Raw genomic sequence first — 27,306 nt, 5'->3', positions numbered from 1 at the left:
GTATAAGAAAAAAATAATCTTTTTGATTATTTTTCTTTTACACATTTGCATGTATGAATGAAACATTTTCATAAAAAACATTCCGGCCTAAGTTATTTGTGGCAAGTTGGAAAGTTCTGGCAGATATAACAAAAACATATAAATATAAACCTATCATGAAAAAAAGATCAACTCATTTTATTCCAATATTACTCTTATATAATGTATATTATACCAGTTTTCTGTCATTTTACATAGATTTTTTTTATTCTTAGGATAGACTATTATGTATAATTGGTGAAGGACAGCTGACTGGTGGGTATTTCAGGGGCGGTTTCCCCACATGTTAATTGACTAAAGATAAGCCATATGTGTAAAGTCACAAAAAAAAAAAATACTTCAGATTAACTTCATACTTCACACTATTTTTATTTTTTATTTTTATAAATAAGTATTTCAGTCTTAGACAAAAAATTAAACGTGAGTCAGGGTGCTATGAAACTAAAATAGAACCCATACTCATCTGCCCTGATCCTCCACCTCTGTCTTTCCAATGGCTCACAGTTCTACCACTCACTGCAGCTTCTTAGTTCATGTGATGTGTTTTCCCTGCAGGAACTGCTCAATCCGCCACTCACTGGCTGAGATGGGTCACTTTTGCACTCATTGACATCTGGCTGAATAGGCATTTCCTGTGGGAACAAAATGTCACAGAAACCAGAAACCAATATTGAGGATTGGGAGCCATTGGAATTACAACAGCAGGTATGTTTTCTTTTTTCTTTTTATTTATTTATTTATTTATTTGTACATCATTCTTTTGTAAATTTTTCTTCAGCTACAAGAAATAAAAAAATAAAGTCAAAGGGGCTATAGTTCTGTATGTAGCAATAGGAGCCATCTGCACATCCACTGCACTTTCACCTTTGGGGTTTATTCACAAGTACAGTATTCTGCACAGATTTAATGCACAGATTTGATGCGCAGGATTTCAAGTCATTAAGTTACATTGAAATCTGGGCAAGGAACTCTGGGAAGGCGAGAAGAAGGGTAGGTGGGATGACCCTGAATCACATGCAGGATGCAGCCTATCAGCAGCCAGTCACCCCTGTGATGTCACAGTCCAATATAATCGGCAGCCATATTCTGGACGGTTACTTAATCCTTTCACTGCAGAGAGATAGGACAGACAGTGCTTGTGTGTTACACAGAAAAGCTTTTTCCCGCAGCGTTTCACCTCCTAGTCACGTCAGGGTTCTGGTGGACAGAGAGCAGTGTGTATTTCACTGAAATTAGTTTTTACTGCAGCCATTAACCTCCCAGTCACTTTCTACAGCATTCTATTACAGAGGGTGCAGAGAGCTGTGTGTTGCCTCGTATATTTGAACAAGCAAACTCAGCTTGAGAAACCTTAGCAGAGGATGGAGAAATATTTTTTCAGCGCAACTCTGTGTCTTTGTTCCACAACAAATGGTCTGCTGGTTATACTAGTCTGTAGATGGGATAATACCCAACAGACCAGTCCTATTAGTCTTTGAGAGAGTGCAATTTTGGGTTTAATACACAGCGAATGTGTGCTGTAGCACTGTTGTGTACTGCTGGTGTTTTACTCCTATATGTTTTTTAAGCATACTGTATGCATTCCATACATTGTTCCATTCCCCCTTTTAGAGGTCTTTGCATCACATTAATACTTGGTGGTGTAGGTGGCACATGGTGTTTTTTGCACACCTTTTCTTTTGTTAGATTTCAAAAAAAATGTTGGGTTTATGTATTTTTTCCTAAGAATAATGTTAAAAGTTAAGTTTTACGTAATGCATATCCTCAATATTTACTTGTGCACACCAACATTTTGACAAAAAAGAAAGTTTTCTTCTGTCTACTTGCCTCAGCTACTATTTTGATCCTGCCACCTGCTTGATGCCACACATCTGATGCCAAGTTCTCCTTCTTTCACCCACCTTCATCACCGGATACTGGTATTAACACCCACCACACCATTCTACCAAAGTGTACCAAAGTGCACGGCAGCGATGACTTCTGGAGCTGTAACTATGGTCAGGGACAATACATGTCGTTTATGGCCCACTGGGTAAATGTGGTTCCTGCACAGCTAAAACAGCAAATTGGACTGGTCACGCCGCTTCCGCCTCCACGCTCTCAGGCCATTGATCCTGCTACAGTGTGAGACTCCGCCTCCTCATCCTTTACCATGTCCCATAGTCACCGCAATGAGAACTCATCTGTCCACGAAAAATGTGAAGAGACTGACCTTTGTGAAGATAAATCAGGCATGGATCAGCCAGGATTTCCAACCACCAATCCCTGATGCATCAGAGTAGATTGACCATGGTGCCACTTCACCACTTAACAAATATGGTTAGTGCCAAACAGATTTAAGGCACTGCTGCCCAGTTACAAACATTCCTCAACATCAGACCTTTTTTCACCCACGCCTGGCAGAGGACCGCCAGCTCGCTTTGAAGATACAAGTATGAGCTTTTTCACTGCAGCCACTTCTAGCATTATTTGCCAACTTATCCAATGGCACAGAAGCTGAATGTGCTCCTGTCCAAGTTGCTGGTACTGTAGTCCCTCCCTTTTCAAGTGGACACTCAAAGTATGGGGGTGCGCTAAGAGGCAGGGGCTGGAATATGTGGTAGCTCACCTCGCGGCGGACCGCCAGCTCGATGCTCACCAGAATGGGTAATCAAAAAATTTAAATAAATTCAAATTAAATCAAATAAAAATTACTGACACAAAATCTGCCACATCCAGATGCTCTGCAGCAGTGATTCTAATAGCGATGCCTGTAATCTGCATGTCATACTGAATAGCATTATTATTTCAATAACACAACACACTCCCTATGCGTGTTAAGACAAATCAAAGTGTTCTACACCCCTATTGAACCTCTCTGTAGGCCAGAAATGGCTCTTTTTTAATATCGATTCACCGCCAATAAATTTAGACCGAACCAAATTTTTGTCGGAGAATTTGGCGAGTCAGCGGAATTGAATTTTTCAAAAATGTGCTCATCTCTACTCATATCCACCACATTTTCTGTGGAAACCTTAGTAAATATGTAGTTTTTTGTGAAAATGTCTTGGACATGCTCCCCTTTTCGGCATCCACGCCCCCTTTTCCTGGCAACCGCGCTCACTTTTTTGGGTTTTCAGAATAAAATGGAGAGTTGTTTGGGGTTTTACATTTTTTGGTGCAAATTCTGGCGCAGACACAATTTGTGGCGCAATGTGTCAAATTATGGCGTACAACCCAACAAAACAGGTTGTGTTTACAATAGGAAATCAGGGCTTTTGTGTTTGTTTTGGGTGGGGGACGTATTTCAAACTCCCAAAGCTGCACCTAAACCCATAATGAAATATGCATGTGATGAATTTTGCAAAAAGATAAGCCTTACTTTTATTTTTCATTTATTTATTTTTTATTGTAGTGAATGAAAAATAAATGAATGAAAACAACAGAATTCACGGTGTTTCTGCAACCAAGATATTGCAATAAGAATATGATGTGCAAAACTACCCTAAGGAAACTGACATACTAGAGTCTGGCAAAAAAAAAAGTTATTGCACATTTTAAAGTAAAAGATAGATAGATAGATAATAGATAAATAGATTAATAGATTAATAGATAGATAGTACAAAACTTACTCTAGTATTATGTTTCACATATCAAAAACAATTCATATAAGTTAATTTAATTTCCGTCTCTTTCATCAATAAGGTCCCTATCCAACATGTCGATCCTGCTTTGACACACTATGTCATAATGACACAACACACTCGGATGGGGTTAGCATAAGATTGAGTCAAGATTTGCCGTTTCCAAAAGCCAAGTTAAATCCATTTTCTAAGCCGACTGATGTTTAATATGGCAATTTATTTGAGCTATGAAAGAAGTTCCACAGGGTGTTGGAATAAAGGAAGCAGTTTTTATGTTAGATTGTTAAGATAAAAAACCCATCTTGATTGGAAACAGCAGTTAGGGGAGCAGAAGAAAGAGTTTAACAGGTGTGTTGTGAGAATTGATAAATCAGAGCCTTAATGCTTCTAATCGGGGATTGTATGCTATGATCTTAACATGCTTTACATGACTAAGAACAGTTGTTTGTAATAGGTGGTGGTGTCATTATTATAAATATATATCTAAACTGTACAAAGCATTTTATTGTCAAGGAAATCCCTATCCATGTGTCCTAATTGGGGATATGAACATCATAAATTGGTTCTAGGGCAAGATCGGTCTCCATTTTGGCAGACTAGGTGTGTCCACGAATTAACCGTTCAGGTAAAAGACTAATATAGCAAAGTATATCTCCCCTGCTGATAAATCATGTATGGTGAGACAAACTTCTGCAGCTACAAACCACCTATCATGGGTCCCAGGAACCAGACCCATGAAACCAGGTTATTTCAGGGTAAGGGAATGTCTTCTTAGGACTGTTTTTAAATATTACTTTCGAGTTTAGGAAATTCATTTCTACACTGACGCATCCCATGTTCCTTATATTACAGGAACATTAAATCTGCTAGTGTCCATCTCTAGATGCATAGTATGACTTAGGTGTATCAAGATCAGATTTGTCATCCGCAGATCAATGAAGGCTCCACCTGATTAAATAGTGTAACATGTATCTGTCATTTTGGGGAGCATTCTGCTGATGTGCACCGTTGCTGCTACTTTGTAAGAATCTCATGAGCACTCATCCATTTCTTTCCTGTATCTTGTATGATTGATCACTAGGTTACAACTAACCCTCCTATTTATTGACAGATTTACAACTTCTATTAACAAAGTAACCCCATCACTAAAAACCATCCAGGCAGCTGATAGCAAAAAAAATAAAAAATAAAGTGAAAGACACAAAAAGACAACTATGACCTGAATTGAACCATGAAAACATCACTGTCATCACATGTGAAGGATACTGCATCTTCAAGTGGTACAAACAAGAAAGACATCATAACATGTTCACTGTCACCTGTAAGCAGAACTGCTGAAGAAGTAACCTTTATAGTTAAAATGAGAGAAGTTTTATCAGAGACGCTCTGCTGTCAGCTACCTGCCTTATAAAACTCTGAGCAGAAGCTGCTGTCATCTTCTTAGAGACGAGAGAGAGGGAGACGTGCAGGAAGACTATAGACTGGAGTGAACAAATAGCAGTTAAGGTATTAAATTGGTTATGGATGACAGCACAGGTTAGTAGTAATTTTATCGCCAGTACCATAGGTTCGGATCGTAGCATGATCTCCTCTGACCTTGAAAATTTCATTTTTCCTGGTTGAATGTCACAAAGACATAAAAAATAGACGTTTAACAACTCGGTCTGTTATTTTACCTCTAGTAAATGGTAATACTCTTTGAATTGTGTTTGAACAAGAGCTGTGATGGGTGGAATATGAAAAAAAAACATATAATATAGATGGTACAGATAGTCTAGGCTTTGATACACTTTTGCATGCGATGTCATTCCTACAATAAATTGGATTATATGAGATTAGAAAAAAAGGTCTGTTTGTTTTACTTCAGACCTAACACACCTTTGGCTATGGGCTGTGCATGATATTTGCATCTCAGCCCCATTAAAGGGGTACTCCGGCGCTTAGACATCTTATCTCCTATCCAAAGGATAGGGGATAAAATGCCTGATCGCGGGGGTGCCGCCGCTGGGAACCCCTGTGATCTTGCACGCAGCACCCCAGTTAAAATCAGTCTGATTACTGGCGATCACGGGGCCGCCGGCATGTAACTTCACGCCTCCGCCCACGTGTGACGTCACACTCCGCCCCTCAATGCAAGCCTATGGGAGGGGGCGTGACATCTGTCACGCCCCCTCCCATAGGCTTGCATTGAGGGGCGGAGGCGTGACATCACACGCCGCCGGCCCCATGATCGACAGTAATCAGACCCGGAGCGAACACGCTCCGGGGACTGATTTTAACTGGGGTGCTGCGTGCAAGATCACGTGAGTCCCCAGCGGCGGGATCCCCGTGATCAGGTATTTAATCCCATATCCTTTGGATAGGGGATAAGATGTCTAAGCGCTGGAGTACCCCTTTAACTTCATTGCTGAAAAACCAAAAAATGTCAATGGACTACAGTAGTTTTTTTGGGGGAACAAGCAAGTTTGTTACTGAATTGAATGTCTTAAGGGGCCATTTTAAATACATGATATCAAATAGATTCCATAATTGATTATCATTGCTTGACCTCATAGAGTCAGCCGATATCATTATGGATAGAGATGAGTGAACCCAAAGAACCAAAAGAATGGAAGAATGAGGAGGAAGAATCTCATGACTTCAAGGTAGCCCATAATGCCTTGCAAACAGTCTATCCAAGAAACTTTAGAAGCCATTTTAAGGATCGAAGGTGTGAGGGACAGTGAGCATTGAACAATACAGACAGGAATTTTTGGAGGGATATTTTTGGATCTTTTTTTTAGTAATAATAAAAAAAAATAATCTGCTAGCGCAGTGTGTTTTGTTATCAACCCCCTGGTATCTTTATCAATAACCACAAATGTTTCCATAACTTTGCCTTACAAACAGCTCAAAAGTACATAGGTAGACTCCTACATGCCCTAAGGGTATGTTAACACTGAGGAATCTTCCCTTGCGGAACTCTGATCAGGAATTCCGGCAATGCAGTGCGTGCATGATTCTGCCAAAATAATTAGCGGGTTCATTCTTTTGGGGGATGAAGTTCAGCAGTGGAATTTTTTGCTGCTGAAATTCCGTAATGTGAATGGGTCCGGGAAAGGCTCGTTCACAACAATGTTAAGATTCACACAGTCCCAGAGAGAGAGGCGAAAGAAACGGTCTTTTGAGGGGTTGCTTAAGAGATCGCAAGGACGGAGAGACTCAGGCCAGGACATGACAAATGTTTTTTATTTGTAAAAAGGGGACAACGTGTTTCGACACAAGATGAAGGGTGCAAGAAATGCTGGTGTGGATTCCTGTGTTGAGCAGCGCTGGCGTGGTCTGACCACGCTAGCGCTGCTCAACACAGGAATCCACACCAGCATTTCTTGCACCCATCATCTTCTGAAGAGTGCTGTTGTACGTTTTGACCTGAGGAAGGCACTTTGTATGTGCCAAAATGCGTTGTCCCCTTTTTACAAATAAAAGACATTTGTCCTGTGCTGGCCTGAGTCTCTCCGTCCTTGCAATCTCTTAAGCAGCGCCTCAAAAGACCATTTCTTTCACCTCTCTCTCTGAGACTTTTTGCATCATAAACACTGGCTCTGCTTGCTAAGGGTCCAGTCCCGGTCTGATTGCAGCAGCTTCCTATACTCCTCTACCCTAATGGGTGAGTAATATCACCTAGGTGTGGTGGAGGGCTTTCACAAGATTACTTACCTTTTACCAAGGGAGCGCCCCCTGTCTCTCATATTTTTTCTTTTATTTCTGAAGATTCACAGAGCACAGTGACGGGACTGCATGCAGTAATTTTTCCGCCACGATGTCCCGTCACTGTATAACGCCCGTAATGAATTACGGGCATATACGGGTGCAAACGGGCGGTTACAAAACCCCATAGGCTGCAATGCAATTTAGTCACGGCCGTCAGGGGTTTGGTAACGGACGGGTTTTGCAGCTGTAGTGACGGAACATGTGACGGAAGTTTGTAAACGGAGAAATTCATAGTGTGAAAGGAGCCTTAGGGTTTTAGGCATTGTTATGCACAATTTTTTGCTGTTGGTTAAGTACAGGTTTGGATCAAACTAGTTAAAAATCATTTTAAAAAATTCGGCAAACTGGTCATACCGATTTTTTTAAAAGTTTGCTCATCTCTGATCATGGATACACAATGCTATCGCTGAAACAATGTAGTATATAATTTCTATTTATATAATTTGGTGTTCATGTGATGGTTTGATGCTGGCAGTCCTCCAGAGAGAGAGTTGCTCTTCGCAGTCCCAGTCTGCTTTATCTAATAAGGAGGCATCGATTTCATCAGATGTATCAGTTTGCATGATGCATAGAACAACTGTAAAGGAATCGGATGTAAAAAGGGTTGTCCTATCAAAGACAAACTATGTCAGAATGCTGGCTCTGGGACAATCACTGGTCATCCTGTGCCCGGGTCTGAACAGATGATTTTTCAAGGACACCTACAGGATCCAGGCAAACTTGTTGTAGAGGAGATGTAGTATTATATGGTGGCCATGAAGATGAATGGACAACCATGTTACATAGACAACTTTGGTCCACAAGAATGAGGGCCGCTTGTACAGAGCAGTTCTGTATGCTGGCCCCTCATAGATGGCAGTCTTAAGTAGAGCTCCTTACACCAGTCAATTGTTCACCATAAAGCTATACAGGGATGGGTCCAGCAGGGCTCCCTCCTCTATAATGTCATATACCCTGACATAACAACAAGGGTCTACAAGAAATAATCCCTTCAGGTTGTTCTCCTCTTAAAGGTTATAATAGGGTTGAAATCTGTTTATTGGAATATGGACTAATCTATTAGCATTAATGAATGAATGAATGAGTGAATGAATGAATGAGTAAATAAATAAAATAATTAATTAATCAACCAGTAATTTCTGACTGTATTCTGGACCCATCCCTGTATAGCTTTATGGTTTAACAATTGACTGGTATATGAGCTCTACATAAGAATAGGAATTGTATGTACAGTGTGGATAAATCTCAAACATAATACAAAATATTGACAAATAAAAACTAATAACGCTTCTTAATTGTATTATATCTTGTTCTACTGTGTTTCCTATATTTTCCACTTTCAGCTTTAAACATGCTTTTATTACAGTACGTCCAGCTTTGTGAGTCCTTATGCCTTGCCTCCCCTCTTTACAGTTTAAGGCTATGAAGTAAGAAGAGAAGTGCAGCTGAGGACACTCCGACCATTCAGACTAATAGTGTAAATAATTGTTATGACCAATATAGAGCGCAGCATTTGTCACCTTCCCTTAAATATCCAAAGGACAGATTACAGCTTTGTGGGCTTCAAAAGAGGTATGTGCTTGATTTTCCATATACCGTATTTTTCGCCCTATAGGACGCTCCGGCATATAAGACGCGCCCTATTTTAAATGAGGAAAATCTAGAATACAATGTATAGGTCACAGTGATCTTTAACCAGCGGACCAACGGCTGTCCAGGCATGCCAGGAGTTGTAGTTTTGCAACATCTGGAGGTCCGCAGGTTGAAGACCACTGGATAGGAGATAATACTCACGTGTCCCCGCCGCTCCGGACCAGTCACTGCTGCCCTGGATGTCACCCTCCATCGCTGTCGCCGCGTCCCCGGGGTGTCCCCGTCGCTCCGGAACGTCTCTGCTGCCCGGTATCCTCGCTCTCCGCTGCCGCTCTCCATCGCCGCCATCACGTCGCTACGCACGCCGCTCCTATTGGATGACGGGTCGGCGTGCGCGACGACGTGATGACAACGAAGGAGAGCGTCGGCCATGCAGGGGATCCAGGCACGGAGCAGACACAGGGGTAAGGTAAAGTAAGGTAAGGTCCCTCCCGGTGCAGCTGGGTTAGTGTCACTTTCGCTTCAGACGGGGCGGTCAGCTTTGATCGCCGCGTCTGAAGGGTTAATACAGGGCATCACCGCGATCGGTGATGTCCTGTATTAGCCGCGGGTCCCGGCCGTTGATGGCCACAGGGACCGCCGCGATAGGTGTGTATTCGCCGTATAAGACGCACCAACTTTTCCCCCCCAGTTTTGGGGAAGAAAAAGTGCGTCTTATGCGGTGAAAAATACAGTTTATCCTTTATATGAGAAAACACTTTACTTGTGTAATATTAAAGTTTAGGGGAAAAAAAGATGACAACACCACTGATATTATATTTTACATTGCCGTGTTCCCGCTTTCTGTTTATCTCCTTCCTTCTAATTTATTATCACTATATATCACGGTTTCTTTTTACCCAGTCCATATCTCTTGAATGGCTTGGAAAGTATAGCTTATTTATTATAAGGTAATGCAATGGGGATATTCACAGTACTGCAATCTCATGTTCGTGCGATCTTGGTATGATATACTGCCCTCTACTGGCGGAAAGCTGTCACTATGACCACATAAACCAGCAGAGCTAAAACATATTTACAGAGCTATAAATTTGAGAGTGATCTATTTATACTGCATCTCTTCAATGTTAAATTCTAGAAAGTTTTCCTGGAATGATGCTAAGGCTTAGCTTGTGTTTTTATACTGACATCTAACGAAAGGCACTTCCGTCTACGAGCTCAGTTAGTTATTGCAGTAAAAGCTGACTTAGTCACCTGCAGCAATATATCATTAAATCACAATGGATATGTTCTTTGTACAAGTTATTCCGTTATCAGGGGACTTGCTAGGGTCTAAAAATATCAGGGGCACAAGCCCCAAGATATGTGTTTTGCCGCCTCTCTGAGCTAACACAATCCTAAGAAAGAAATGACAGCACAACCTTTAGAACATGATAGATGTAAATACAGCACCTCCTCAGTACCCTGTCCATGTATATCAAACTAAAACCTGCACCTATAGATATATACATGTTACCCTATTTATTTCCTAAATTGTTTGCTCTTTTGTAACCACTAATGTCTCTAAATAAACCAGTGATGCACATACAAGGGACAAATCATCCCTCCACACTAAGACCACACGTACCTAATGTCCCCACTGTGCCCCCCCCCCCCCACTTAGTATTATTGCTTCCACTTTGTCCCCAATCAGTATTCATGTCCACACTGGGCCACAACTTACTATTAATGTCACTGCCGTGCCCTTATCAGTATTAATGGCCATATTATTTCCTCACTTATTATTAATACAGTATTATTAATATTTCCACGGTGCTCCCAATCACTATTAATACCTCAGTTGAACCCCCAGTCAGTACAATTGCCCTATTTGTGCTACCATGAAATCAGTGCCCCTTACAGTATTAATGCCACCTGGTCCCCCTACTCAGTAATAATGCTATCTGTGATCCTCACTAAGTAATAATGCCTCCTGTGATGTTTACTGTGCTACCCTCTCAGTAACATAGCCCTCTGTACTGTTCACTGTGGACCACTCTCAGTAATACTGCCCTCTGTGCACATCACTGTTCCCCCTCTCAGTAATACTGCCCTCTGTTCACATCACTGTTCCCCCTCTCAGTAATAATGCCCTCTGTGCACATCACTGTTCCCCCTCTCAGTAATACTGCCCTCTGTGCACATCACTGTTCCCCCTCTCAGTAATAATGCCCTCTGTGCACATCACTGTTCCCCCTCTCAGTAATAATGCCCTCTGTGCACATCACTGTTCCCCCTCTCAGTAATACTGCCCTCTGTGCACATCACTGTTCCCCCTCTCAGTAATAATGCCCTCTGTGCACATCACTGTTCCCCCTCTCAGTAATAATGCCCTCTGTGCACATCACTGTTCCCCCTCTCAGTACTATTGCCCCTGTGCCCCTCACTGTTCCCTCTTCTTAATAATAATGCCTCCTGTGCCCCTTACTGTGCTTTCTTTTTAGTAAAAATGCCCCCTGTACATAAAACTGTGCCCACTTTTCAGTAAGAGTGCACTTTGTGCCTCTCTCTCAGAATGAATTCTCCCTGTACCCCTCACTGTGCCATCTCTCTGTAATATTGCCCCTCACTGTGCCTATTTTATTATTATTATTAATAATAATAATAAATAATAACAGCAATAATGCCCCCTGTGCCCATAATTGAGTCCTCCCTCATGGTATTAATTAGAGATGAGCAAACTTCCAGTGATTCGATTCATCACGGACTTCTCGGCTCGGCAGTTGCTGACTTTATTCTGCATAAATTAGTTCAGCTTTCAGGTGCTCCAGTGGGCTGGAGACTCTCTCCTAGGACTGTATCCACCTTTTCCAGCCCACCAGAGCACCTGAAAGCTGAACTATTTTATGCAGGCTAAAGTCAGCAACTGCTGAGCCGAGAAGTTCGTGACAAATCGAATCACTGTAAATTCGTTTATCTCTAGTATTAATGCCACTTGCACCCCTCACTGTGCTCCCTTTAGTGTGTACCCTGCATTGTGGGGAAAAAAAATTAAATAAATAAATAAATAATAATAACTAACCCCGCTACCAGGATGCCATTCTGCCTCTTCAGAATTGCAGCGTAGAAGACTGCGCAGGCTCTATCTGCATGCAGACATGACATCACATAGGTTGTTACCATTCCATTTATTCCCTGCCTGTAGCTAAGGCGAACCACATGTCGGGGGCCAACTGGGTTCCACAATTTAGGACCCTCACTTACCAGATGGATATGTTTCTTTAATCGTAAGAATTGGATAGAAATGATTGCTTGTATCCATCCGTATAAATAGATGAAAAGATGAGGTCAGCCGACAAGGCGACAACAGGAAAGGGATTATGAGAGTTTTTAATGGACCCATAGGAAAATGAAGTAAATATAAGCTGGGTAGTGGGGTCAGGAGGTCAGTATGAGGTTGAGAGGAGCACAGAGAGCTCGGACCGATCGCTGGCGCAGGAACAGCGGCTGCTAATTACAGATAAGTAAAGCCGCTCATTTATGGGAAACCTCTAGGGAACTTTCCAGGAGATATTCTGCATGTCCCAATATAGTCATACAGCCGCCTCATGACCCACAGGTCATCACCAACAATACATAGTTCACCCCTTCAGTTTGTCAAAATCCTTCCTTTCCCAGTGGTGAGAAACACTTATCCCCGGCCACATATTCGGCTTTTTTGAACTTCAGAAATCTAAAACACCATTTCAGAATGCGGATCATTACATCAATGTACAATAAAGGAACACCAATCTATACGTGAAGTTCTGGCGCAATCTGCTATTACAAGGTTAACGCCTTCTTGTGATTACAGTCATAATAGAGAGCTATGGATGAATGGGGCCGGCATCTTCTACTGTCCTACAGGCAGAGCTATAGATGCAGGTTATTGATCCATACAGCAATGTACAATCATAAAGTAATCACTTCACCACTTTCTCCACAATTTCTGGAACAAATAAGAACATTTTTTTATGGTGACACATACATGTTTTTTTTTATGCATTTTTTTTATTAGCCAGGATCTAGCAAGAAAAAAAAAATAAGCTTTTTCTTCCATTTCACATTCCTTTTGTATCCACTTTTTTTTTTTTTTTAAACTGAATGCAGACCTAAGGTTTTGTTCACGAACATTCCACCGGAAAATTCCGCTTGGAAATTCACTGCACATTGGGTTGAATTGGGATTCTGCTGTCCAATTCACATGGCAGAATTTCTACAACGGAAATCCTGCATTCCGTACTCTGCAAAAACATTGAAATGGACTTTAACCCCTTAAGGACCGGAGGTTTTTCCGTTTTTGCATTTTCGTTTTTTGCTCCTTGCCTTTAAAAAATCATAACTCTTTCACATTTACACCTAAAAATCCATATGATGGCTTATTTTTTGCGCCACCAATTCTACTTTGTAATGACATCAGTCATTTTGCCCAAAAATCTATGGTGAAGCAGGAAAAAAAATCATTGTGCGACAAAATTGAAAAAAAAAACCCTGTTTTGTAACTTTTGGGGGCTTCCGTTTCTACGTAGTACATTTTTCGGTAAAAATGACACCTGATATGTATTCTGTAGGTCCATACAATTAAAATGATACCCTACTTATATAGGTTTGATTTTGTCGGACTTCTGGAAAAAATCATAACTACATGCAGGAAAATTAATACGTTTAAAATTGTCATCTTCTGACCCCTATAACTTTTTATTTTTCCGTGTATGGGGTGGTATGAGGGCTCATTTTTTTGCGCCGTGATCTGAAGTTTTTAACGGTACCATTTTTGCATAGATAGGACTTATTGATCACTTTTTATTCAAAAATGCACTTGACCAAAAATGCACTATTTTGGACTTTGGAATTTTTTTGCGCGCACGCCATTGACCGTGCGGTTTAATTAACGATATATTTTTATAATTCGGACATTTCCGCACGAGGTGATACCACATATGTTTATTTTTATTTTTATTTACACTGTGTTTTTTTTTTATTGGAAAAGGGGGGTGATTCAAACTTTTAATAGGGGAGGAGTTAAATGATCTTTATTCACTTTTTTTTTCACTTTTTTTTTGCAGTGTTATAGGTCCCATAGGGACCTATAACACTGCACACACTGATCTTCATCATTGATCACTGGTTTCTCATAATAAACCAGTGATCAACGATTCTGCCGCATGACTGCTCATGCCTGGATCTCAGGCACTGAGCAGTCATTCGGCGATCGGACAGCGAGGAGGCAGGAAGGGGCCCTCCCGCTGTCCTGTCAGCTGTTCGGGATGCCGCGATTAGCCGCGGCTATCCCGAACAGCCCGACTGAGCTAGTCGGGAACTTTCACTTTCACTTTTAGCCGCGCGGCTCAGCTCTGAGCGCGCGGCTAAAGGGTTAATAGCGCACGGCGCCGCGATCGGCGCTGCGCGCTATTAGAGGCGGGTCCCGGCTTCACTATGACGCCGGGCCCGCTGTGATATGACGCGGGGTTACTGTGTAACCCCGCGTTATATCGGGAGAGCAGGACCAAGGACGTACCAGTACGTCCTTGGTCCTTAAGGGGTTAAAGGGGTACTCCCGTGGAAAACTTTTTTTTTTATTTAAATCAACTGGTGCCAGAAAGTTAAACAGATTTGTAAATCACTTCTATAAAAAAAAAATCTTAATCCTTCCAGTACTTTTTAGGGGCTGTATACTAAAGAGAAATCCAAAAAAGAAATGCATTTCCTCTGATGTCATGACCACAGTGCTCTCTGCTGACCTCTGCTGTCCATTTTAGGAACTGTCCCGAGCAGCATATGTTTGCTATGGGGATTTTCTCCTGCTCTGGACAGTTCCTAAAATGGACAGCAGATGTCAGCAGAGAGCACTGTGGTCATTTTTCTTTACTATACAGCCCCTAAAAAGTACTGGAAGGATTAAGATTTTTTAATAGAAATTATTTACAAATCTGTCTAACTTTCTGGCACCAGTTGATTAAAAAAAAAAAAAGGTTTCCACGGGAAGTACTCCTTAAAATTTTGCGGAATTCTGTTGAAGTCAATGGGGACTCTGAATTCCGGCCAGAATCTGTGTGTTCTGCAAAAAAGGAAAGAGAAAGTGGAAAACAAGCAGAAATCCACAAAAAGGAAAATGGAATGTGAGGGGAATAGAAGAAATTCTGTCGAGTGAACATAGCCTTATACTTCTTACAGTTGTAGATGGGCAACAGTGATATTCTGTCTAGACATTGCCTTGTTAACGCAAGACACCAATCCTGGTACTTTACAATAGTGGTCTCCAAACTGTGCCCTTCCAGACATTGCAAAACTACAACTCTCAGCATGCCCGGACAGCCGTTGGCTGTCCGGGCATGCTGAGAGCTGTAGTTTTGCAACATCTGGAGGCCCACAGTTTGGAGGCCACTGTTGTAACGTACCAGGAGGGACCCGGCATTGTTGCTTTGAAGGGGTACTCCCGTGGAAAACTATTTTTTTTTTTAGATCAACTGGTGTCAGAAAATTAAACAGATTTGTAAATCACTTCTATTAAAAAATCTTAAACCTTCCAGTACTTTTTAGGGGCTGTATACGAAAGAGAAATCCAAAAAGAAATGCATTTCCTCTGATGTCATGGCCACAGAGCTCTATGCTGACCTCTGCTGTCCATTTCAGGAACTGTCCAGTGTAGGAGAAAATCCCCATAGCAAACATATGCTACTCTGGACAGTTCCTAAAATGGAGAGCAGAGGTCAGCAGAGAGCACTGTGGTCATGACATGAGAGGAAATGCATTTCTTTTTTGGATTTCTCTTTAGTATACAGCCCCTAAAAAGTACTGGAATGATTAAGATTTTTTAATAGAAGTGATTTACAAATCTGTTTAACTTTCTGGCACCAGTTGATTTAAAAAAAAAAAGTTTTCCACGGGAGTACCCCTTTAAGCCCCATGCAGCCCAAATTTTGCCACTGTTTAAAGAAGCTAGTTCAGGTCCCATCTGCAATTCAGAATTGCAATCTCTAGCCGCAAGTGCTACCATTGCATTGTAAGAAGACTCTGAGATCATTCTGAAAATGTTTTATGGAGAGTTCTCCCTAATAACAGTGTCTTATTATGTGTTGATAACCAGATTTAACTATTATACAGTTATTCAGAGTATCTGAAACACATTTTAAAGGGGTACTCCGGTGAAATCCTTTTTTCTCTTAAATCAACTGGTGGCAGAAAGTTAAACATATTTGTAAATTACTTCTATTAAAAAATCTTAATCCTTCCAGTACTTATTAGCTGCTGAATGCTACAGAGGAAATTCCTTTCTTTTTGGAACACTGATGACATCACAAGCACAGTGCTCTCTGCTGATATCTCTGTCCATTTTAGCAACCGTGCATAGCAGATGTATACTAAGGGCAGCATGGTGGCTCAGTGGTTAGCACTACTGCCTTGCAGTGCTGGGGACTTGGATTCAAATCCCACTAAGGACAACAATAAATAAAGCGTTATTATTATTATAACGTCAGCAGAGAGAACTGTGCTCGTGATGTCATCAGAGAGCATTCCAAAAAGAAAAGAATTTCCTCTGTAGTATTCAGCAGCTAATAAGTACAGGAAGGATTAAGATTTTTTAATAGAAGTAATTTACAAATATGTTTAACTTTCGGCCACCAGTTGATTTAAAAGAAAAAAAAGGCTTTCACCGGAGTACCCCTTTAATGAGTATGTGAGCATCCCCTTGGTTCCTTGCTGTTGGAGGAACATCTTGGATTTTAACATGTCTAATCCTGTGTGCACCCAAAAGATAAGCCTTGTTAAAGGGGTACTACGGTGGAAAACATATTTTTTCAAATCAACTGGTGCCAGAAAGTTAAACAGTTTTGTAAATTACTTCTATTTAAAAATCGTAATCCATCCAGTACTTAGCTGCTGTATGCTACAGAGGAATTTCTTTTCTTTCTAGAGCTCTTTTCAGTCTGACCACAGTGCTCTCTGTTCATATCAGGAACTGTCCAGAGCAGGATAGATTTGCTATGGGGATTTGCTTGTACTCTGGACAGTTCCTGATATGGACAGAGGTGTCAGCACTATGGTCAGACTGTAAAGAACTCCAGAAAGAAATACAACTTCCTCTGTAGTATACAGCAGCTGATAAGTACTTGAAGGATTAAGATTTTTTATTAGTAAACTAGTAAAATAATTTACAAATCTGTTTTGTAAATTCTGGCACCAGTTCATGTGTAAAAATTTGTTTTCCACTGGAGTGCCCCTTTAAAGTTTTCGGCAGATTCTAGTTCCCCTATGCAAATAAACATGCAGGGGGAGATTTATCAAAACCTGTCCAGAGGAAAAGTTTCTGAGTTGCCCATAGCAACCAATCAGATCCCTTCTTTCATTTTTCAGAGGCCCTTTCAAAAATGGAAGAAGCGATCTGATTGGTTGCTATGGGCAACTGAGCAACTTTTCCTCTGGACAGGTTTTGATAAATCTCCCCCGCAATGTTCGATCACCAGATTTCTTCTAAGAAGTCGTTCAGACACAAAAATAGATCTCTTATCCTCATATGTACTGTATATTAGTAAAAGCTGTATAAAAGCACCTTCTTCCACATATTTAAAATGATTTGCAACCTGCTGGATAGGCTGGAGAGGACAGTATGGTTGAAGCCCCAAGGTGATGGAGGCTACCGAGCAATGGGTTTTCAGCCTTTATGACAATATAGAATTACATCAAGCTTTTTATTGCTATCTATTTGGTGCAGTAAAACCTAATACATGTAACTCTGATACAGAAGGTAAGTCAAACACACAATCACAGTACCTTCAGACCCTCTGCCAAGCTACGTCTGGCCACCAACCTCCAACACCATCCTCATGTAATCCTGCATAAATATGTAAGCACTTTGGCAGCAGGGAGAAGCTCCCGCTTGCCGTCTGCTTGTGTTAGGCTGAACTACACGTTCCTTCAACACCTAAGGGAGGCAATGACCCTGTAAAACCCCTCCACTCTATGCCATTACTTTGATATCCCTTGTTGACAACATTTTTTCATCACTGCCAAGAAAACGCTAGCATTAGATTTTGTGCTAAGACAGATAGAAATTATATGTTTTTTTGTCAAGAAAAATGGGCCTACACGAGGACACATAGTCTTTATAGCTATAGGTGGAAAATAAATTATCTGTATTGATTGTAAAATCATAGTAATAATAATAAAAACTATCATTATTATTATTATTATTATAATCATCATAACAACAAATATTATTTTTAGACCAATTATTATTATAATTACAACAATTATTATTATATTTCATTCTTCTATTGCTTTAAATAAAATTAAAGACGCACATTAACCATTAAATAAGTGGATAAAACGTCTCTACAATTAGTATGGGCCTCCTTGAGGGGGAAAACCTCTTTCTGGTCTTCCACACGCTAAATTTTAACCTTCGACTGCCCTCTAAGCTGACATTCTTACTGATTGTGCCACTGCGGGTAGCTTGCAGTCACTGTGTCTCTAGGAGATTCCTGTATACATGTGCTAGTGTAGAGGCAGACAGATCCTGAATGAAAATCAATATGTTTGGGGTTTTTCCAGCTAAAAGCAAATGGCTTTAGACAAGTGGTTTAGTGAACGTCGGGGATACATCACATTTGGGAAATGGATTTTGTACAGAGTACAGAGTCACACTGTTGAAGTTAATGCAGTAAGCATGTGGTTGGTACTTAGCTTTACAGACCAATACGTATTAATAATATAGGATGAGGAGAGTGCTCATAAACCATTGAAATTAATGTCGCGTCGTAATGTGTATTGAGTGGTTACATTGCGATTGTTCGGTTTATGTCACTCTGTTGACCCTTCAGTGGTCTGTTATAATGAGTCAAACATTGATACTACTCTATCAGTCCAACTTGTGTCAGTCACATTTATTAAAATAATTATTTAAGGATATGTCATAAAAATAGGAATGGAAGGCTAGAATTTGCTTTGGTCCATACTTATTTAACATTTCAATTTTTTATTTCGTAATTGGCTTTTTTAATACTTACTACTATGGTCTGAAGATAGTTTGGCCTTGTAAGGTGATTATTGAAAGTTTCCTAGACATCTGTATGCTCACATCTGATTCCCATCTATATGGGTTAATCGTATGTTTTCCTTTTCTATTTTCCTCCTTGTCTTCTTCTTCCTTGACCTCTTGCATTTATCACATGCCACTTAGCTTTTTATTTGTGGAGCTGTGTTATGCATTTGTTGGGCATATGCCAAATGGACCAATGCCAAGATCCAAAGCTCTAACATTCTAACTTGGCACTATGATCAAGTATGTCAGAAGCATGAATTGAAATGTCCGCTCTTTAACCACATGCTACATTAATTTCCAACCACAGAATTAGTACATGATGGAATGAAATGTAATGATGACTACTAGAGCTGAATACATTGAGGAAACATAAACAACATGTAAAATAAAATAAAGCATTTTGTACGAACTTCAAAAATATAGTGGTTTAATCTGTAGAATACAGTTTACAGGAAGAAATAGCCATTTATAGGGTCACTCTAGAGTCTTAGAAAAATACCTGAGCCTTCACTACCCAGAGTCATTCATTTGTTCTTAATAATAGATAAAAACCCTACTGCGACCTATTCAATAATCCAAACAAAGGTGGGATCCAAAACCTACTGTTTTATACTTTTATATGCACACGTTACATTATGTATGGTAAATTAACCATATAGTAAGTAGTGTCCCTCTCAATCACTTACACAAGACATTCATTGTTCCGTCAATAAGGACAAATGAAATACTCTTACCTTTGGACCATAACAGAGCAGAGCCCCATAGGTTGTATATCCTATAACCTATCAATAGTGCCCCTCATATATTTCTTAGAAAACCTTGCATTATACAGCATGGAATATTTAGAATTGGTGTAATAGATTTCTTTATTTTTTTTTTTTTTACTATGTAGCCACCAGATGGCCACCCACATAGGAAATCCTTATTTTTCTTGAAATTATTTTTTACATTGTCTTGAGTACAGTTCATCCTATTGACCTGCCAAAGTTGTCAGTTGTAATGAAACTGCTCCTGATATACAGGAACCATAGATACAGTATATAGTAAAATGTAAGGTGTTGCTTTACTAAGTTGTGATAAATTGGCCTAATGTGTGAGTCAGTGGTTCCAGGCTTTACTGCGCTGCCGGATTCTACCTAGGCTTTACCTTACTTTTCTCTCTGTAGTCTGTGACAAAACACTGTTCATTTAGCAACTTTAAATTGGTTGCCAGAGCTAATGATCACGCTGGGAGAGGATGGTGAACATCAGAAGCTCAGCTGCTGGGTATCCTGACACAGGCCTTTAATATGTTGGCTGATCTGATAGCGGTGTGTAGGCCACCTGGTGCTACCCATGTTGAAAATGTTCAAGACATAATATAGTTGATGTGCAACAATTACTTAATAGTAAAATAAGGAATATTTACAGTAGAAGAGAACTGAATCAACCAAAAAACATTACATGAAAAGAATAATTCCTATTCCAGAGTCTAAAAATGTATAGAAAAAGTATGTTTCTAAAAAAGAAAATTCTTGTTCCAATTTCCAATGGCCATGAAGACATGACCCTTTTTCACAATCTTTAAATTTGGCAAGACTTTACCTTGCTTTATTAAGTAAAGATAAAGCTTCCCACATTTTTTTTATTATTATTAATAAAATAATAATAATAATAATAAGAATAGATAGATAGATGGGACAGAGAGAGAGAGAGAGAGAGAGAGAGAGAGAGAGAGAGTTAGAGTGACACAGAAGCATATGAGATAGATATACAGATAAATGAATAGATATGAGTTAAATAGAGGGAGATACAGATGGATAGAAAGATGGATTGTTACAAATAGATAGATATAGATAGATAGATAGATACAAATAGATAAATAGATAGATAGATAGATAGATATAGATAGATTGATAGATAGATAGAAAGTTACAAATAATTTTATAGATAGACAGATAGATTGATGTTACCTTTATTTTATCATCATTTAAGTTTTTGCCCTTTAAGTGAACATTAACCCTTTATGAACTAATAATTCGAATAACATCACCTGGACAGTGCTTGTGCTCATCTATGAACATAATAAAGAACAAGAGAATTGCCAGAGGAGCAAAAGCCTAGGTTGTAAAGATAATGTTTATGGTGGGCATTAAAGGAAAAGCAATATAGTAGATAATACCGTCTGGACAGAGAGAGCCGGATGGGAGAAATAAGCCCTAAAATATCAAAAATATGAATTGAAAGTCATTAAATGTAAAGCATGATAGAGAACACATCATTTCAAAGTGTCTGACTAAGTCTGACTATTTTTCTATTAAATGGGATATGCCCTTTATTGGAGATTCCATTTTATATAGGAAGGAAGAATTGTGTTTCTACAGGGCATTGCTTGTAAGTCCTAGTACAGAAGAGATTACGCATTATACACCAAATGTGTTCTTAGTGGGACTGCTAAACTCCACAGGTTAAGGTGTCACAATGTACCAAATCCATCAGGGATCTTCTTTCCTATAGCTTGGCTTTAATGTATCACAGCTTACAAGAGTCCAAAGACAAGACAGTCATGAACACAATCCCATTCAGTCCTGCTCTTCATCATTTCATCCAACTGTAGAAATACCAACGTCTACTATAGTGGCAGTACAGATAGGCATCTACACTGCTATAGGCACAGTATAGATCTGGAGATACAATAGTGGCAGGATAGCTACGGAGATACAATACTGTCTGTTATGGCCATAGTCTCAGCAATAAATGTTGTTACCAATATCCATCATGATTCACAGTGAGACCCTATGTAAGTGTATATAGCGACTTTTTCTATCTTTAAATATCCCCAAATTCTACTAAGGAAAATCAAGATTGCAGCAATATGTAAGACCAGTAACTATATATTATAGACAACATATAGGAGGTTTGGTAATGCTCTGTCTAAAACAACAAAAAAGCATATGAGGATTCCTATCCTTCTACTAGTATGGAGTGTATGTTTATTATTTTATCCTTTATGCACTTTATTTGTTATATAATATATTTTGTATATATGCTATATAATAAAATATATTTGTGTGGGTGAAAAATATCCACATTATTAAATGTAGAAGGATCAGCTTTCTAGCCCTGTTAATAGAGTAGGCTACAATGTTAACCCTATTTGATCTCTGACCTACTTGGTAAATTCAAGTTTACTATAAGCCTGAAGCATTTCATTTTCCTTTTTGGCCTCAGCTGACGATATCTCAGTAGCATTGTGCCAGATCTTGAGCTGTACATGGATGGCTTCCTAATGTATCATATTGTATGTAGAGAAATAATGAATCACTGTCTCTTCTCTCATTTGATCAACACATTAATAAACTATATGCTGCCAGTCAAATGGAATATATATATATATATATATATATATATATATATATATCATGAGAATACTTTTCTTTTTTCGAAGACAATATATCCTATTCTACTATTGTCCTATTGTCCTGTCCTGCTGCAGCGAGAGCCTTTTCCCATAAATTCAGTGCATCCCATTTTGCAGTGGGCTTTTCAATAAGCGCCAAGACTGGAGTATGAGTCACAATATTAAATGAATATTTGTATTTACTGTAACTTATCATTGTTGTAGGTAGATTCAGATTTACTTAGTCAATGAGCCCTCCATGGATCGTCCACATTATAAATGCTCTTCATCATTACTTAAACACAGTGTTGGTCTATTTGGATGTGTGATGTGTCCATTTTTGTATTTGCTATTACTTTGTAGGACACTCTAGCCTTATATACCTTTATGCCACAGTATATTCATTCTAGTAAACTCTCAACAAAGTGTCAAAGGCATTTCCTTTAGAATTTCCCTTAATAGATCACTTACAAAGCCAACTCATTTCAGCACCTGCTCCTTGTACTTACTGAAACCGCTTTTTCTTCCAACATTGTAAAAGACATTAAAAATGTAATGGCTAAGATGAAATCTATTTCATAAACAGAAGACCACCTGGAGAAGGGCTTAAGTATAGAAATAATCTCACTGCATAGGGACCTTGCAGTCATTAAGTGTCCCAATAAAGCTAAAAAATATTTCTTAAACATAGGGTATGGGGGAATAAAAGATCCACATGGATACAAAGAAATGCACAATACAACTGTATAATAAACAGAGCAGCATTTAACTATTTTGCCCATGTCGGATATATATATATATATATATATATATATATATATATATATATATATATATATATGTCGCAATAAGTAGATCACTTGCACTGCTTTGTGTATATATATATATATATATATATTTCTTTGTGAGCCCAACTCATTTCTTCAAGATTATTGATGGATTTCACATTGGCTGCACACAAAGCCTTCATCATAAGTTGTCGTGAGATAGTGAGGTAGGTAGGACTGTCCTATCTCAGTACCTAATAAAATGCAGATGTTAACCTAATTTGGTAGAGCCTGTCCTTGGGGAATAAGGAGATTAATAGACACCCAAGGTCAATAAGTAAAGACAGATCAGTCCACAACCGTAACAGGATTTTGAGCAGGGAAGCTTCTTGCATACTACTTTGCTTCTTTCCCAGCAGATTAACTTTGTGTTATTCATTCAGAAAGAGCTAACAATTGCGTGACTTACAGTATCACAGACTACCACAGTTCTCTGTACACACAACACTAAGCAGGCGACAGCACCGAGAGCAGGATTCACTGTTGATCTGAAAGACTGCTTAGTGTAATGGGTAAGACCATTACCATTGTTTAGAGACTAGACATCTGCCTATAGAAAGCTGTGACATAATATCAGACTGGATGACTATACTTAATCATGCTCCCACTGTAGTCATGATGTACATTGGGAGACTATGTGCCAGGTGGCCTTCTGTAAAGGTAAGTGGTTTATTCAGCAGCTCCACAACTTTTTTAAAGAGCGTTGCTTTAACTGCTCTAAAAATGATTTACGTGCCTATTATACGTATCCACCTGCATGCAGATACACAGGCACGGTTACAATCCATAGCCATATCCTCAGAGACCTCTCATATAGTCTGCAGTAAGGCAAAGGCACAGCAAAATAGGTATAGTCAAATGCCAGGGAAATGTACTATCTACATACTTAGCAAACCCAGAATTCCCATTTCCCTGAGTGAGTGACCATTTCAGTTCTGAGTTTGCATTGGTCAGTCGGAAGGCACTCACGAGCTGTTAACCCCTTCATTAACAGCTTTAAGTGACGCTTTGCAGCTGATCCCCACTGAAGGGCAGTCAAGAAACAAGTAAGAGAAGAGCATGCAGGACTTACCTATTCGGATAACATGTGGCATTCCTTGACAGTCCTGAAGCCAGAGGATGTAGCACAGCAAAACTGCCCAATATTGTAAAACCATACTCCTAAAAGAGAGCCAGTAATGTGTCATTGTTAGAAACAAAATCCCCCTGAAGTTAAGTTAATATGGGATTCCCTGGGACTTCCTTCTTGGTTTTTTAAGATTCCAGTGATAGCCCAAGACAGTCACAGTTGAATGCCTCTGCACTGCACATGTTAGCAGACTATCCCCAAGCCCGAGCAGCTGAAATCAAATGTTAGATGATATTTGTCCTCCTAACCACAAAAAAAGCTTCCCTGTATGTGTTCTCCACTGGAATCGGCTTCTCCCAGTCCCATTCACCTGCTGGAGACTAGATGCTTAGATTCAGTCCTCATTGATGCTATCAACTGGTCCTTAGCAAAGCTGTGGAGTGGAATCCCAGACATAGAGATCAGGAGCTCCCTGGGGCTTGGGAAGAAGGAAATACAGATGCAGCAAAAGCCATCCTGCAGTTGTAGGAGAAAAATAAAATATATATATATGTGTGTATTCCGTCTTTGGCTTCAGAGATTTAGCACAAGTGAGAGAATTGGACTGACAAAGGCAGACACACTCAGGCAGCCTGCCTGCTCCACATGCAAAGCAGCTACCATCTCATGACTGTGATTTGTTCAGTGAGAGAATACAATTCATTGCACTTGTGTGTAGTCTTTAGGGGTGGATGGGAGGACTGAAAATGACTGAGACAAACACGAGGGTGATACTGGATTATTAGCAGTGTCCTGGACATTCAGAAACAGGGGAGTCAAGGCTGGAATCACACAGGGTGGATTTCTTTTTCGCAAAGATGCTACTCATTTGGCATATGTAACCGGCCAGCATTTGCTTGGCATGAGCATTGTGATTTTTTTTTTTTTTCTGGCTTGGTGACACATGCACAGAAAAATGAATCTGGAGTTTTGCAGGTGCCGAGGAAGGTGTGGTTTATTGTTTCTAACTGCTTCTTATTCATCAGGATAGGGATTTCGCTCTCCATCTGTAAAGTGCTCCATCTGATTGTAAATAGCAGCATTAATAATACCATGACATTTCTCCCTGATTATTCTAATAGGACAGCCTGTTTTATGCTCTACATTTGAATGAGATAAACTCACTGTGGAATATTACAAAAACAAACTTGAAATATGTCCTGTACAACAAAACACATACAGAATATGCAACCAGTGATGCCGTTTTTTGTTTTTTTTTCAACGTAAGGCTTTGTTCACAAATTGTTTTTTGAGCCTCATTTTGAGTCGTAACAAAAATGACTAAAAACTAAAAAACTGGTGAAAAAAAGTGTGAACGGGTTTCAAAAGGAGGCTCGAAAACCAGTGTGTCAACATAGCCAAACTCTTCACTTATCGGACCGATATATGGAGGGTTAAATTAATTTATCAACCTATAGATCCCTATAAATAGGAATCCAAAAGATCCCTAATTTCCCATATATATATTATCTTTATGGTGACCCACAAGCTTTATTCGAGTATAAGTGCATAAACATATAATGAAATATATAATGAAAACTACACGTGGATTAAAAATTGAGCAGGGCGGTAGCTTAGCCTTTGAGCTACTGTCTGTATACTGTGCATCAGGCCAGTGTACTCCAGCCTATTTGAGTGGCTATACTGAATTGGAGATGCCCAGCGTGCCTGCAGTGCACGCTGAGCGAGTTGCTAGGTCACCGCTCTGCTTTGTATTAAAATTGAGTCCCTACTCTGCCCCCCTCGACATGTTTCGCTGCCTCTGCAGCTTTATCAAGAGGTAGAGGCAGCGAAACATGTCGAGGGGGGCAGAGTAGGGACTCAATTTTAATACAAAGCAGAGCGGTGACCTAGCAACTCGCTCAGCGTGCACTGCAGGCACGCTGGGCATCTCCAATTCAGTATAGCCACTCAAATAGGCTGGAGTACACTGGCCTGATGCACAGTATACAGACAGTAGCTCAAAGGCTAAGCTACCGCCCTGCTCAATTTTTAATCCACGTGTAGTTTTCATTATATATTTCATTATATGTTTATGCACTTATACTCGAATAAAGCTTGTGGGTCACCATAAAGATAATATATATATGGGAAATTAGGGATCTTTTGGATTCCTATTTATAGGGATCTATAGGTTGATAAATCAACATAGCCAAAGATGCAACATATTTTCATGGAACAAATTACAGAATTGTGTATACCTGCATCTTATTCTGCTTTAACTTCACTCCAGTTGGGGGGGGGGGGGCACAGTAGTGACGGAATATGATAATCGGCTGTATCTACACAATGGCTGTGTACATGAATGCCCATGGGCAATGGGATCAATGCCTTGAACCTTCTTGTACACATTGCATATATAGATGAGCACACTAGTAAACCATCCTTAAGAAGATGGTTCATCCCATTGTGGTCTTGAACATAGTGAATTCCTTTTCCTTTGTTTTATATAGATGAAGATTATTATAATTGTTTTTATTTTTATTACTATATTTGCCTGAGGCAGGAGTAGAGTAGTGCATTATGAGGATAGACATTGAAAAAATTGTCCTTGCAATTGAGTCTGCGCTCTTACTCCAGTGTCTTATGTCAGTTTTGATGCAAATTCAAGAGATAGAGTAACTTCCAGCCACTGTCATTTCAATCATCATTGATGATTGTAATAAAGAATCTAATGCATGTAGGAAACCAATGTGATTACATATGCTTAGAGCTGCTCATAGAAATAGTGCATTGCAAGACAAAATGTTTAGTTTCCCATTATGCATCCATAAATGCATATTTGAACTTTGACCAAACTTATACTCTAAGATATTTAGGGGGACTTCCAAATAGTGGCAGACAACAAAGACTTGTCATGTTTCCGATACACATTAAGAACCCCATTATGATATATAAAACAGATTAATTTAGAGCTAGTAAAG

At 39.6% G+C, this 27,306-nt stretch overlaps 1 protein-coding gene across 1 annotated transcript in view; it reads right to left on the bottom strand.

Annotated features, from left to right (window-relative positions):
* Positions 1-25,202, bottom strand: part of GRIK3 (glutamate ionotropic receptor kainate type subunit 3) — a 669,988-nt gene extending 644,786 nt beyond the window's left edge. Inside the window, exon 1 of the mRNA XM_056557135.1 lies at positions 24,347-25,202. Coding sequence (XP_056413110.1) covers positions 24,347-24,461 — 115 coding nt within the window. The 5' untranslated portion in view covers positions 24,462-25,202. The remainder of the gene's footprint in view (positions 1-24,346) is intronic.
* Between the last annotated feature and the right edge of the window lie 2,104 nt (positions 25,203-27,306).

The sequence above is a fragment of the Hyla sarda genome, chromosome 2, assembly GCF_029499605.1.
Source record: "Hyla sarda isolate aHylSar1 chromosome 2, aHylSar1.hap1, whole genome shotgun sequence".
NCBI lineage: Eukaryota > Metazoa > Chordata > Amphibia > Anura > Hylidae > Hyla > Hyla sarda.
Note: the sequence above shows the minus strand (reverse complement) of the source record. Positions and strands in the feature narration are given on the sequence as shown.